The 15,611-nt window shown below is 29.6% G+C and overlaps 1 protein-coding gene across 1 annotated transcript; it reads left to right on the top strand.

The window, feature by feature from the left end:
* Positions 1 to 10,425: 10,425 nt before the first annotated feature.
* On the top strand, positions 10,426 to 12,732 carry LOC107478374 (ferritin-4, chloroplastic). The gene is made up of 8 exons (XM_016098514.3): positions 10,426 to 10,855; positions 10,957 to 11,040; positions 11,165 to 11,225; positions 11,332 to 11,419; positions 11,852 to 11,913; positions 12,020 to 12,085; positions 12,235 to 12,298; positions 12,461 to 12,732. Exons 1-8 carry the CDS (start codon positions 10,542 to 10,544, stop codon positions 12,508 to 12,510), a joined length of 789 nt encoding a protein of 262 aa, XP_015954000.1. The 5' UTR covers positions 10,426 to 10,541; the 3' UTR covers positions 12,511 to 12,732.
* Positions 12,733 to 15,611: the final 2,879 nt, after the last annotated feature.

Raw genomic sequence — 15,611 nt, 5'->3', positions numbered from 1 at the left:
AATAATATATACTTTAATTTATTGACCAAATATTGTTATTATTATTATTATTATTATTATTATAGCCAGCATCATGATACATCTGTGCCTAATAATAAACTCCTTCCAAACTAGAATCTCATCAAAGCAAAGCACTAAACATTTTCTTTCCATGGCAACATACCAAGGTTCTCGCCATGCCCTACTCTTCGTCTATCCACTCCAAGGCCACGTCATTCCGGCGGCCAACCTCGCCATCAAGCTCGCATTCCAAGGTTTACCTTTGTCAATTCACACTACATTTAGGGTAGAGTACGGTTCGGATATGCCTGCGAATAATATAGAGTACGAATTTAGGATGTACTCTACCATATCCTACTCGCACCTCATATATAACACATATTTTATAAAAATTAGGTATATAATGAAAGAAGTAATGAGAGTTGAATCCATAACTTTCTTTATGTAATAACTTACAATAACTGAACAAATATTAAATTAGTTAGTTAATTAGTAATTTAAAATATTAGTTTTAAATTTTTTATGTTATTAATATATATAAAATTCGAAATGATTAAATTTTATATTTACTTTAAAAAAAATTGATATTTTAACAAGTAAAATAAGATAGAATAAGATTTAGAATTTTAAAGTGCTGAGTAGAATTAGGATTGAAAAATTTTCAACTTACAAGTAGGATAGGATAAAATTTTAATAATATTTTTAATCTGTCGGTATGGTGGGTTCCTACCCTACTCTTCCCTATCTATTGCCAGCAGCCCTAGTTGCTTGGTTGCGGACACGTTCTTTGTTTGGCCATCTGCCATAGCTACGAAGTTTGGCCTTGGTTATGTGTCATTTTGCAAAGAACCGTCATTTTGCTTGCCATGGTAATTAACTAAGTAAAATCATTCATCATATTTCATTTTTTTCAATTTCCTTAGCATATTTTAATTCATCATTCTCTTAAAAAAATATAATTCTTTAATTTTTATCATTATATTTGTAGAAAAATTAGAATATATAAAATATTAAATATGTAAAAAAAATATCATTAATTACAATGATAAATATTAAAAATTATAATACACGCTAATTGATAATTTGAAATTTTTATTGATAAAAAATTTAATTAAGAAAATAAAAAATAATATTAAAATAAATTGATAAAAAAATTATTTAATTTTTCAAAGATAATAGTAAAATTATAATTATTTAGAATTTAGCTTAAAACTTAAAAGATTAAAACTTTGAATATTATAACGCTAATATTTATTGAATATCTTAATTTTGTATCTAAAAAATTAATTTAAAAAATTAATAAAACTTAAAATAACATTAAATTAAATTGTTGCCAAAAAGTTAATTATCAAAGTTTATTATAGTCTAATATATTAGTTTTTTTCTTCCATTTGTAAAACTTTATTTAAGTAAAAAACTAAAGTCCAAAGTTTATTATACTAAATTTGGCATAAAACGTTACCAAGTGAATGAATTATGTGAATTTTAAATACACATAAATAATTTTATTGAAAGAATAGACAATCAAATTAGTTAAATAATATATTTAAAAAAATATTACTCATTTTTATATAAAATATTTGGAGGGACATGATCATTCCCATAAAAAACTCCGCCCCTGTCCATAAATGCATAAATGCATGAACTCTTGAAGTTCACCAAAGATCAAATTCACACAAGAATTCGGTGAGCACTTTGTTGGCACTGTCCCTGGACTACTCTTCTTTTGCCACCTAACATGAACCTTTTTTCCATGCCTTGGTGCCTTTTCAAAACAAAATATCAGGGGAATAATAATTTGGAGACAAAGGCGAATGGTTATTTGATTTGATTTGAGTGATGGTGTATCATTGCTTCATTGATAGATGAAACAACAATATTATAACTTAATTAATTAGTATACTGAACCTCCTTCATAGGAAAGAACTTCAATTGTAAATTGTGAATTCCTTTTGGCCAAAATTCGATAATGACATTGATTTGATACCCTCATTTTATTTAACTTTTATAAAAAAAGTATAATATATTTATACTTTAAAAAAATTAACGATATATAAATAATTCGGCATAACTAGAGAGAAAATTTTTTCCCAACTTTCGGCATATGTAGTGAATTTGTCTAATATATCAAATTGAAAATAAGAGTATTATCCAATTCAAAAATTAGAAACACAAAACAAATTCCCAACCATCCTCCAAGAGAGAGGAAGAGATAGAAGGGGAAGTTAGAGGGTAAAAAAAATGTGTTTATAAAATCATGCATGTATAAATAAATACTTAAATAATAGTTGTGGATTAAGAGTTTTTTTTAGAAAAAAAAACAAGGCTGTAATATTATGTCTTAATACTTATTATTAGTAAATAGCTAACTATCCTAATTTAGATTTTTTTTTATTATGTTAACTAAATAATATTATCATTGTCTTTTTTATTGGTTTGTAATTTTCTACGAAATACAATCACTTTTTTATTTGTTTTGTTCGTAGATCAAACATAACATTCATCGACATTCGTCTAATATACACGGTTTTGTATCTAACCGTGTTGGCATGTTTTAATAAAAAAAATTTTACCGAATCGTATAGACACAATTAAATAGCATCACGTGTGAACGTGTTTAACCTTATTTTTAATATATATTCTTAAAATGAGTCTAGAAATAGTATATATTATTAATTATTAAAATAAAAATATTTTAAGTACTTTATATAATTAAAAAAGACTTTAAAATAATTTTAAAAAATAATTTATATTTTGATCTATTGACTATAATTCGGCTCAGGTAAAATTATAAATCGGAATCTAGTTAAAACTAAATAAACATGTGCTATATTAAGAGTACGTGGAGTACGTATTTTGCTCTCCTAACAGATTTATCCTATAAAATCAAACAACTACGTGCCAACCCAAATCATCACATCTCTCTGCAAATCTCTCTAAATAAGGTCACTAAAACACACAGTTACGAGATAATTAACTAAAACTCTGCAAAGCAGTTTTGGAAATACTTATAACCGTCCTAAACACAACAACTTTGTAAATACAAGTGACTCTCTCTAGGTCACAGGTACATTATTCATTCTGATATTTTACTTTTACTAACTTGAGCATTCGAGTGCCTTTGCAGGTGTCCACTGCTACTGTTCTTGGAAGAGCCGACGTATGTCTCACCCAATCCAAGGAGAAGCGAGTTCAAGCATTGAGCAGGACAAACTATACCTTGGAGTTGGTTACCCACACAAGAAGATTTGGCACCCACCGTGGCACCGAAATTATTTAGACTTAACCCCACATACCTCTTACTTTACCTTTTCTTTGTAGGATTATGGTCGAAGAAGTCATATCTGCAACCCCTCCTCCCACTAACGAAGAGCTAGTGGCTATGAATGATGCTACTCTCTTGGTAGAGGTCAAGAGAATGGCTGACCTACTAGAAGCATCTCATAACAGAAAGTCCAACACAGAGGACCCTAAGAGCGCGACCTCGAACGGAGCGAGACCTCTGAATTCGGGCTCCCAAGAGGTGACTCTGCCTAAAGAGAAACTGATGATAGACAATCTCTTCTCAAAGAAGATTGTCAACTTTCAAATGCCAAAGAATTTCGTTCTCCTCACAGCACTTAAGGCGTATGAAGGGTTTGGAGATCTCCATGTACACATTAAGAAATTTCAATCCATGATGATCTTTAACGGTGCCTTTGACCATATACTCTATCGTTCTTTTTCAACTTATTTAGATGGTGCTGCTTTACTTTAGTTTTCTAAAATTTCTGCAGGTTCAATCTCAGCGAGGTCCTCCATAGACTATTTCACAGCCTCAAGAATATACGTGCATGGATCGTCTGATTACCTCAGCACTATCAAACAAGGTCTGCAGGAGAGCTTGAAGGACTATATGACAAGGTTCACTAAAGCAACCATGAAAATCCTATACCTCAATCCTTTGTACTCTGATATGTTGAATGAATTTTGTCTGTTTGATCAAATGATTTGGCAGTAAAATTTTTGGAATTATCTGATGAATATTGCTTGAAATGTACTCTGTACTCAGGCAGATTTTATGTTTGAACAGAAAATCATTAAATGATAATAAAACAAGTTGTGATTATCATGTTATTTCTTCTCATAAATCAAGCAATTCAACATAACTTATATTCCATATATTGAATACATGGTGGCTATCAGCTTGATTTTAAATGCTACAGGTAATGCATCCCTTGATAAAATGGCATATATTAAGGGGGAGCTATGTAACAATTGGAAAGCGGGAGAATTCCTAATCTTCAAAAGGGAGTACTCTTAATCCTTATTTTTTCATTTCAATTTTTAATAATGTTTGTCATCAAGGGGGAGATTGATGAGTTTAGAAAACTCCAAATTAATTTGATGATGATCAAATATTATTAAAATATTTAATTACAAAACTATTAATTTGATCTTCAATTCATATTTGTTAATTAATAATTTTGTGTTGTGCGGATCTTAGCTTGGGCCGAAATAACAAGCCCAATGTGAAGTTAAAATTCAGCCTTGGTACAAAAATATTTTAAAGTATTTATGGCTGAAATTTTTATTATGTGAAATGGGCCAGTTTTTGTTGAACAAGCCCAAATTAATATTTGCTTCTAGACTAATAAGGTTTGGTCCGAATTGAAAAGAAAGAGGGAAGAAGCTTTGCTTGTTTAGTTCGGTTATCCACTTTCACTCTTTGATGGATTTCAAATTCATTTAACTTGCATTAATAGCATTGAAAACATGAAAGAGAAAGTGTGAATTGATTTGATTGCCATCATTACTATCACACATTGCTAAGCAACGGGAAGTGGGAAATTAATTCAATTTTAATTTCATTATTCAATCACATTGAAAGTTTTCTCTCTTCTCTCTCTTCTCTCATCACTCTCGGTCATGTCATAGAGAAGAAGAACAAATAAGCTATCAGAGATAAGGCACTGTAGCAGTAAAGCTACAAGCAAGGAAGAAGCCATTGTGATGATGGCATTAAGAAAAAGAAGATCCACAGTAGGGTGTGGCTGAGATCTTTGCCACTTATGGTAAGAAGTGGTGAGGAAGTCTCAAGCTCTCCATACCCGAAAATGGAGAAGATCCAACTCGGTCAGAGGAAGAAGATCCCTTGGAAGCATGGCTCGTCTCTACTTTTGATCAACCAACCATAGGAGGTAGCTACTGTAGCTACGTGGAGGAAAAGGCAGAAGATAAGAGCAAGAGGAGCTGTTACGCATTAAGGACTCATCAAGGGTCAGAAATCCTTCTTGGGGAGCAAGTCAAGATGAAAGGCCCGGATTGATGAAGTTTGGTGAGAAGGGATAACACAGAGGTAATTGCATATTGGTTTTAGCGTTCAGTTTTCTCTCCTCTCTCTCTGGCCGAACCGGTTTTGGTTTGAAGAAGAAGAAGATTAGCTCGGTTCAACAGTTTCAACTTTGGAGGCTTTCCCTTCTATAAATAAGGGAGAAAAGCCAGGGATTGAAACAATGAGAAAAGAGTGAAAGCATAGAGTTCTCATAACTACCCAAGCTAACAGAAGTTCTTCTCCTTCAATGTTCTTTATTTTGTATTTTTCTATTTAGTTTTGTCTGTCTTAAGTCTCATGAAAAAAGGCAAATAGTGAGGTTTGTAAGAAAAATCCATAGAGCGAAAAAAAGCAGAGTATACAAAATTAAAAGAAAAAGCCATAGATGTCCTTAGAGGTCCTTTGTACATCTGTGTTGTGTTTCATAATTTTGTGGGAATTCCTTGCAAGTTGGGTTAGCACTTAGTAGTTGAAAGCTTGGTAGGTGACCAAGTCAAGTTCAGAATTGAGATTAGATTCTGGACTTTTCCCGGATAGGAAGGGTAGTTCCTAAGGAAAATTGGTGTATGTAATCAAAGATGATTATAGTGAAATTCCATCATTGTTGTGATGGAGACTGGATGTAGGCTGCATTGCACTTAGCAACTGAACCAAGATACATCTTAGTGTGATTTTTTTTCTCTTATACTCCATTTCTATTTCTGCTAGTTAGGAGACAAAACTGGAAAATATCTCTTACCTGGTTACAAGACAAAAAGAAAAAGTCTCTTGGTTGGGTACGAGACAAAAAAAAGCAAAATATCTTCTCAAGGCATTCTAATAGACAGCAAGTGTTTACTAAGCAAAAAAGGGATTCAACCACTTCCCTTCTCTTAGTCACTGATTACCATCAATATTCAATTAGATCAGTTGGATTCTAATTGGATTCTGGTTGGATTAGTAATTCATTGAATCGGTCACTTAAACAGTTCATTGACCGAATTGGTTCTCGAACCTTGCTTTTTATTTTTGAGGAACCCAATTTTAGGCTTTAGTTCAGTTGTACTCATTGACTCTAGAGTCTTATCAACTATTTGTTACAAATATAAACGAATAATTTATGGTAAACTACCTAAAATGCACTCGAATAATTTTGTCGCTAATAAAAATACACCTGAATTTTGTTATCGACAAAAATACAAAAACGTTAATTGCTCCATTCAAGGTTAATGAAAAAGAATGATGTGGCAATCGGAGGTTCCTTACGTGGACAGTGACACGCTGACGTGGCCTAAAAGAGTGTATTAGTTGTCTTTAATTTAATTTATCCCATATTAAAACCCTAATTGGCCCAAATTGAAACCCTAAGTATGGTAAAGTTAAAACATAATACTTTTCTATCTAAGTAAAAGTAAGAGTGAAGTCAATAAGAAAAGAGAGACTCGTGGAGAGGGATTTGGATCCTCTAAAGTTTGAATTTCACTTTAGAGAGTAAAGTACGATCTTCTACCCTTGAATAGTTTCTCTTTCATATTTATTATTGGTCCCACCTATGAAATCAATGATGAGAGATCACATTTTACTCTCTAAAATGAAATTCAAACTTTAGAGGATCCAAATCCCGTGGAGAGAACGTCGCTTGCTCACGGGAGAGTAAGGGTGGCAAAACGGGTCAAACCCGCTAAAAAATGCAGGTCGGACTAGGATTTGAAACCCGTCAAATTAAAATAATCCGCCAAATTTGCGGGTTTGGACAGGGCGAGGTGACCCACCCGGTCAAAGATTTATTTTATTAAATAATTACTACTACAAAATTAATAATTATATCATTTTCAAACACTTTTTTTTCATTTTTTGTTTTTATTCTTCTTTTAGTTATTAACTTTATTTATTTTATTTTACAATTTTGTATATATGTTCAAATTATGTGACTTATTTTTTAAAATAAAGATGATTCTATTGACAAATATTATTTTAAATAATTTTATTAAAGTTAAAAATTAAAAAAATAATAAAAATTATATTATAATTTGACTATTTTTTATTTATATTTGATTTTTTAATTATTATTTTTAATTAATTTTAATGAATTTTATTCAAAAAAATCAAGCAAGCTAGTCCGCCGACCCGTCATAGCGAGGCGGGCTAGCATTTTGAACCCATTTTAGTTGGCAGGGCGAGCCGGTCCACTCCGTTTATAGGGCGGACCTAGGTGGGGCGGGACGGATTGAAATGGACCAACCCGCTTTGCCACCCTGTTTGTAGGTACTCCAGGTTGCTCGGACGAGAAAAGAACTTGCGGTACAGTATATCGAAAAAAACGTCATCAGCACTTTTCCAGCTGTCACCGACTTGTACCTCAAAGCCAACTCACGGACAAAAATATATTTTAATATTAATAAAATACTAAAATATCATTGTAATTTTATCTAAAAAATATTTTATATTATATATATATATATATATAATTTATCTCTATATCTTATAAAAATTTTAAATTATTGCATCGTGTTCTATATTCGTGTCAATATACATCTCCTTGAGTATTCTTTATGCATAAAAAAAATATGCTAAATCATAGTAGACCAATTCTATATTATTTATTATGTAGTATTTAATTTTTATTTAATTTAATTTTTATAATAAATATTAAATATTTTAAAATTATTTATTTTCAGATTTTTAATAAATTAAACATTATTTTTTAAACAGAGTAATAATCACCTGAACACTAAGATAGTATAATTTATTTTTAGATTAATCATACATCAAAATCAAATAATCAAATTGACAATAATTTAATAGTATAATTGTGGTATATCAAAAGACGGCAGAGATTCTGTCTCTTTCTTTTTTTCTTTTTTTTTTCTTTGTCGTATGAATCACCTCCATCTGTAAATAACATGAGCTATTATAAAGTCAGAAAACAGTATTCTCCACTTAAATATGCCAAATAAAATAAAGTAAATAACGCTGAGTGGACCAAATCCAAAAAAAAATAAAAAACGAAAAGATTCCGAGCATTTTGGCAGTTTTACTAGACAAAACAGTCAGATCACGAGCTGGCCACACGCCCTTTCCATCTCACCAATCTCTGACTCTGTTTCTCTGCTGTATCATAAATGTAACGGTTTAAACTTCCTCATCCTTCCTATCTATAATAATATATCCGCGCCATTTTCATCTACCAATCTCTAATTCTCTGCTGTATTATAAATGTAACGATTTAAACTTTTTTATTTTCCCTATCTATAATAATATACAAAGAAAATAAAAAAAGTTAGTGTTTAATTTATGCTTTTTTTATGTTAATTCTATTAATAAATAATAATTAATATAATTATTATCTTAAAAATTATCAAAAATATAATTATTAATTAATTTTTCTTCATGTTGCCGTCGATTTAATTATTTAAATTTGTCTATTTTACTTTTAAAAGCGACAACTTTACCGTCGATTTTAATAGTTATATGTTTAAATTATTTTTCTATTTGAAAAATAGTAAACCGTTAATACAAATAAACTTTTAAATATAAAAATAACAATAAAATTTATACAAAATATTAGATAACAAGGTAAATAAACTTTTAAATAAAAAATAAAATTTATACTAAATATTAGATAATAAATTAATAATACTAATTACAAAACTTAAGCATGCAATTTTCTGCTTGAAAATAATAATCTAAAGATATCAGAATTCCCTCTAATAGCAAAAGATATCAGAATTCTTTTATAAAGGAAGAAACTCGCGTCTTTAATGTAATTAATTATTCATGGATGCATTCAAAACAAATCCTATAAGGAGGATTAAAACTACCATTGTCTGTCATAATTATTAAGTTAATAACAAAAGGTACAGTACATATAGTATATTAATTCCTCTTCCTCCAAAATTATGAACAAACATTAATTTTCTAATTTTCTATTCACTATTACGTAAAACAAAGAATATAATAAGAACAATTGAATTAATTATATACTTAAAAGCTAATTCTAGCAAAAAATAACATTATAACATTACAACAAAAAATAAAAATAAAAATAAAACCTAGCAAGTCAGCAACCACGGAAGGAAGCCAAGATCTCAAGAACACAAGTCAGCAACAGAGCAACAAACTAGTAGCAAGAACAACATAACAACCATCAACAGAAAAACAGAGCAAGGATCAATATAACCAGTCGTGTCGGATGATGACCCAACGAGAGAGTATGGATCCGCATGCAAGTCAAGGGGCTGACCAGTAGAAAGCCTAGGCTTCCCCTTTCGGCCTCCGCCACGGCCACGGCTACGACCGTGATCTCCGTCTCTACCAACCATATCCTGTACACGTTAAATATTCTTTTTAATTTTTTTTTCAACGAGAAACCACAACAAATAAATGTCTTATCATGAATATAATTTATACTTTCACCATGAATGGTTTACACAAACAAGCATAGATAAGTAAGTATAGATAAGCATGCATAATAATTTAATAGAGATAATAAAGACAAAGATAAATTAAAACTCAATAGTTTAACAGAGATAAATAAATAAAAAAATAGAAGGTTAAACCTTAAATAGCTTCTCTGGGAGTCTTAAACTCTACCAATACTTGAGATAGTGAAAATTGATGCCATTGCAATTTTGATAATACTTGTGACTATGTCAACCCTACCAAAAAAATATATATAGGCACATCAAAACTAAAAACAATACATAAAAATCTTATCATGAAAACCTTGTAGTTTGCATAAGATATTTTATTTTTATTATTTATTTTTAATTATTAATATTAAATTTATAATTTTAAATAAAAATATAAAATTAATTTCTTAAACTCAATAAAAAAAAATGAATAAACATGCCTGCTGAGCCGCTAATTATTTATAATACACATCCTTATCCCAACACTTTCTACCACCGCTTTTCAAATTCCTTTTTAATTTATTTATGTTGTACATTTTATATATTAAATAATTTAAGATATTTTATTTTTTATAATTTATTAATTATTAATATTAAATTTATAATTTTAAAATAAAAATATAAAATTAATTTTTTAAATTCAATAAAAAAAAGGGCTGAACATGCGTCATGAGCAGCTAATTATTTATAATACACGTCCCTATCCCAACACTCCCTGCCACCGCTTTTCAAAAAGGAACACCCATTTTCCTCCCTTTTTATTCATCTTCATTTTCTTTCGAAAATAAATTCCTCTGTTTGCAAGAAGGAAAAAAGAGAGAAGAAAAGAAAAAACAATGATTCTCAAAGCAGTTACTTCTTCTAAGCTCGTTCTCTTCGCCGTTGGTGCCGGCGAAGGCTCGCATTTCGGTCCGCCGTCGAGTCACTTGGTTTCCTTCCGCCGCCGATTCACCGGAAACACCGGTGCCGTTGTGGTTTGCGCCACGAAGGGCGCATCCAGCAGCGGCAACAGAACCATAACTGGAGTGGTTTTCGAACCGTTCGAAGAGGTGAAGAAGGAGCTCGAGCTAGTTCCAAATGGTTCTCAAGTCTCTTTAGCTCGCCACAAGTACGTTGATGAATCTGAAGCTGTGGTTAACGAGCAAATCAAGTAGGTTCCTCTTTCTTTCACACTTTCATTTTGTATGCTTTGTTTTTGCTTGAATCTGAAATTTTCTAATAATTTTTTGGTTTTGTTTTCGTGTTCATCAGTGTGGAGTACAACGTATCATACGTTTATCATGCAATGTTTGCGTACTTCGACAGGGATAATGTCGCGCTCAGGGGTCTTGCTAAGTAAGTAGCTAAACGATTCTGAGTTTTTAATTTTGTTAATTCTCTGATGGATCTGTGTTTTTTGTTCCTGTTTTGATTTGCTTGTTAATGGTTGTGGTTTGTGATTTTGTATCTTCTTTTGAAGGTTTTTCAAGGAATCGAGTGACGAGGAAAGAGAGCATGCTGAGAAATTGATGAAATATCAGGTGTTTGTTCGGCTTTGAATTTTCACCTTTTTTTTTTTTTCTGAACGTGTTTGGTTACTAATTATAGATTCTGGTTGTTGTGTGTTTTGTTGAAACTTTTCTTCAGAACAAAAGGGGTGGAAGGGTGAAGTTGCAGCCTATAGTGATGCCGCTTTCTGAGTTTGATCATGAAGAGAAGGGAGATGCACTCCATGGTTAGTGTCTATTGCCTCTTTTTCCTTGATTTTTTTTTTTTTGTCTAAGTCATGTGATATATATATTATAGTTGTTGACAAAATTTTGCTTATTCTTTTGCTGAATTGTCCTGTAGTTGTCTGAAGTGGTCATTGCACTATGTGATTTTTGAAGGATTTCAGTTACCCAAGCTCGGACATACTCTTCCATTATTAGATGGGGAATGAGTACACATAGCATTTCTCCTTTTAAAAAATGGATCCAACGTTCTGATATTTGTATTGTAATATTTTGACTTGGCGTCAAATTCTCTGCTTGATTTTATACACCCTAATCATATTGCATATATGTTGTTTGTGTAAATATGAACATTTTTGTTTGGAAGTGCATTATTTGCCAATTTCTAGTGCAAATTGAATAGAAGTAAAGGGATTACTTTCTTTTGTGGGCAGCAATGGAACTCGCTCTATCGTTGGAGAAGCTTGTGAATGAGAAGCTCCTTCACTTGCACAGTGTATGACAAGTTTTTCAATCGGTCTTTTGTTTTTGGTTTTGATTGCACATTCTTCCTTTCATTTGTCTCCTTCATGTTGGTATTGAATATTTAAAACGTTTGACAGGTTGCCTCCAAGAACAATGATGTTCAGTTGGCAGATTTCGTGGAAACCGAGTATTTGGGTGAACAGGTTAGTATAAATTGGGTGTTGCAATTGGGATATTATTATCATAATTATTATGATTATTTAAGTTTGTAGTGTGAGATTATGCAGAATTGTTTTTTTATAAATTGCTTTGTCAAGATCTATACTCTACTCTTAAATTGTTACATCAATAGTTGGAAGCCATCAAAAGGATTGCTGAATATGTCGCTCAGCTCAGAAGAGTTGGGAAAGGACATGGTAAGAATTTCAGAGTTCAGACTCTGCTTCTTCCTTAACGTTGCTTTTCTGACTTCTCATTGTTGAATAATACTGAGTCTAGTATTTATTTCCCCTATGCGTTTTAAAAGAAAAACAAATCTTGTTACTTAAGCTATATTTTTTGGTTGGTGGTCTTTTCAGGTGTGTGGCACTTTGATCAGATGCTTCTCAACGAGGGAGGAGCTGCATGAACACGATGGATCAGATGCTTCTCCATGAGGGAGGAGCTGTATGAACACGATGGAGTCAGTACTTTGTAGTTTACATCTTGAAGTTTTATAATTCCCTGCTTTTCTTATCCTATGTACCTATCTAGTTCATTAGGGATCTTCAATGTGTCTTACTAGAATGTGGAACTGAACTATGACTGAGTTTATAAAATAAATGTGAACCAGTGTGCTTGTTAATCGTTATTTTGTATCTATTATTACTCTTAAAGAGTTTAAAGGTCTCTTGCATAATTTACTTAAAAACGATGCTTTGGGCAAAAAGCATTATTCAAATATTTATCTGAAGCTTCTTTAAGGCAAACCAGCCTTGATAATATTGAAAAGCCGTTCACGTTGTTCACGTCGAAGAACATAATTACTTAGTGGAAGACCATCCTCCTTATGCAACTTCTTTCAAGTGGATGTGTCAATGGAAATCCAAACACCTATTATATTCCACTCCGTGGCTTAGCTTTGCATGGCTAAGAACTCAGAAGGTAATAAATGAAGTGTACGTTAGTAGTTTATGTTTTGTAAAGACATTTCAAGCAGCGTAAGCCGTAATGTATTGAGGTATTGAAAACGTTGATTGAAAAGGCAGCCATATTCCCATGTCAAGTGTATAGAAAAAGGGATATGCTATGGTGCTGAAGAAAAAAATTTTCAGCAAGTGCTGAAAGTATGTGGCGCATTTCAGGAGTTGATGGGTGTCCAGGTTGCTTGGATGATCCCCGACAACTCTTGTAGCGTGTCCAGTGAGTGAGTGATAGAAGTAGATAATAATATAGGTGCAGTAATATTTTGTTAATAATAATTAATTTGTTGTTGGACTTTTTTTTAGGGGTCCAAAAAAATGTGGTATGACATTTTTAGAATCCAAAAAATATTGGGTGTTTGTGTTTTTTGTCCAAAAAAAAAAAAATATTGGGTGTTGACATAAAAAAAGATAAAACCCAAAAAATAAATAATGATGATAATAATAATAATAATGATCTTTACCAAAAAAAATAATAACAATGATAAGAATAGTTATAATTATTTTTTTACAAAAAAAAGAAGTGAAGTTTGAAATCAAATGGTTACGACAATCCTAAAAGAGAATAAAATCCAAAAGTTTTATCCTATAATTTAATAAATATAGAAAAATTCATATGAGTTATTTTTTATGTAAGGATAATTATATTTCATTTTTTTTGTGTGTATATATATATAATATGATTTTAATAATGGTAATTAATAATCTTGTAACTAATTTTTTAAGCTGAAAATGCATGATATCATGTCTTAGCAAATAGAATATAAAAATAATTTTTTTCTATCTATTTTCTTACTTTAATTATATATAGTGAAAATTTTTTGTTTCAATATAATATTTAAAACTTTAGGCATATTTTCATAATCAACCATTAAAAATGTCTTTTTTTTTTAACTTTACTTTAAATAAGTAAAAGCGATAAGAAATGACTCAAAAGAGAGAAACAAACCTACAAATAAATGTAAACTCATTTTTATATTTAAAATTATTTTTCTTTTTTCTTTTTATTTTTTATTGCTTTTTTTTACTCTATGTTTACTTTGAACTTTTTTTATCTAAGTGATTATTATTAATATTCATAAATGTTCAATTATGAATATTATAATAATCAATATTTATTAAATGATGTTATTGATTCTATATAACTAACTGAAGGTTATGAAATAAATAAAATTGAAAACTAATATACAAATAATATATAGTTAAAAAACATATCAATTGCTATAAAATTCGTTGGATTTGACAAATCAAAGTGCAAGTTTAGAATTTGATTCACTTGACTTTATATTCGAAAAACATATTTAGTTAATTTTAAAATTAGAACTCCTCTTTATATATATATTGTGTCATTATACAAAAAGAAAATATGATATGTATTTCCATGATCTAAATGCATGCTTATGTAAATAATTGAATTTTTGAACTTTTAGTTAAATATTATTTTATTAAATCTCATCTCATTATGATTTTAGACAAATATGTAATGTTTTATTGAGTTATTGTTAAATAAACTAATAAAAATAAACTTATAAAATTGATAATGCTTATGTTTATGGTTATGTTAAAAAAAAAAAATACAATTCTACGTTAAGTTATAAATACCAGCTTTTATTTTATTTTTTTCTTTTACTGATCTTATTTTTATGTTTTTACTTTATCTCATATTTTCATTTTAATATACCAAATAAAAAATGATATATTTGTGATATATTTTAATATTTATTTATAAATACAAATTTAAAATATAAATTAATTTTAACGAAATACTTGAATATAGATTGAATATAATTATTTTTATTTAAATATAAAATTTCACATACAAATTATTAAAATAATCTAATCAAATTTAACATTAAACAAAAAAAATTAAAATAAAACTCATATGAATTTTTCTATGTTTATTAAATTATAGGATAAAATTTTTGAATTTTATTCTCTCTTAAAATTGTCTTAACTATTTGATTTCAGACTTTACTTTTTTTTTAAAAAAATAATTATAACTATTCTTACTTTTTTTTCTTTTTGATAAATAACTATTCTTACTCTTATTATTATTATTATCATTATTATTATTATTATTATTATTATTATTATTTATTTTTTTGGATTTTATCTTTTTTTATGTCAACATCTAATATTTATTGAACTCTCAAAAATGTCATATCACATCTTTTTTGGATCTCCTAAAAAAAGTCCAACAACAAATTAATCATCATTAACAAAATATTACTACATCTATATTATTGTCTATCTCCATCACTCATTAAACAACTGCTGAAAATATCGGAGATCGTCCAAACAACCTGCACATGCGTCAAACTCCTAAAATGCGCCACCTACTTTCAATATTTGCTGAAAGATTTTTTTCAGCACCATAACATATTCCTAATTTTTGTTACATGTAATATACTCGTAATAAAATTATCCTTATTTGATCTTGACTTATTGTATTGTTATAAAAATTATTGATGTTACGGAATGATATTTTTATCTTTATTCTATTTTATATAAAAAAAATATATTTTTTACAAAATATTTAAATAATATT

Source organism: Arachis duranensis, chromosome 3, assembly GCF_000817695.3.
Source record: "Arachis duranensis cultivar V14167 chromosome 3, aradu.V14167.gnm2.J7QH, whole genome shotgun sequence".
Lineage (NCBI taxonomy): Eukaryota > Viridiplantae > Streptophyta > Magnoliopsida > Fabales > Fabaceae > Arachis > Arachis duranensis.
Note: the sequence above shows the minus strand (reverse complement) of the source record. Positions and strands in the feature narration are given on the sequence as shown.

What these genes read in the sequence shown, in the direction of transcription:
- LOC107478374 (XM_016098514.3), top strand. Translation starts at nt 10,542, where the DNA reads ATGATTCTCAAAGCAGTTACTTCTTCTAAGCTCGTTCTCTTCGCCGTT. An exon ending in GAAGGGAGATGCACTCCATG is followed by an intron (nt 11,420 to 11,851) that starts GTTAGTGTCTAT and finishes TTTTGTGGGCAG; the next exon opens with CAATGGAACTCGCTCTATCG. An exon ending in AAGAGTTGGGAAAGGACATG is followed by an intron (nt 12,299 to 12,460) that starts GTAAGAATTTCA and finishes TGGTCTTTTCAG; the next exon opens with GTGTGTGGCACTTTGATCAG.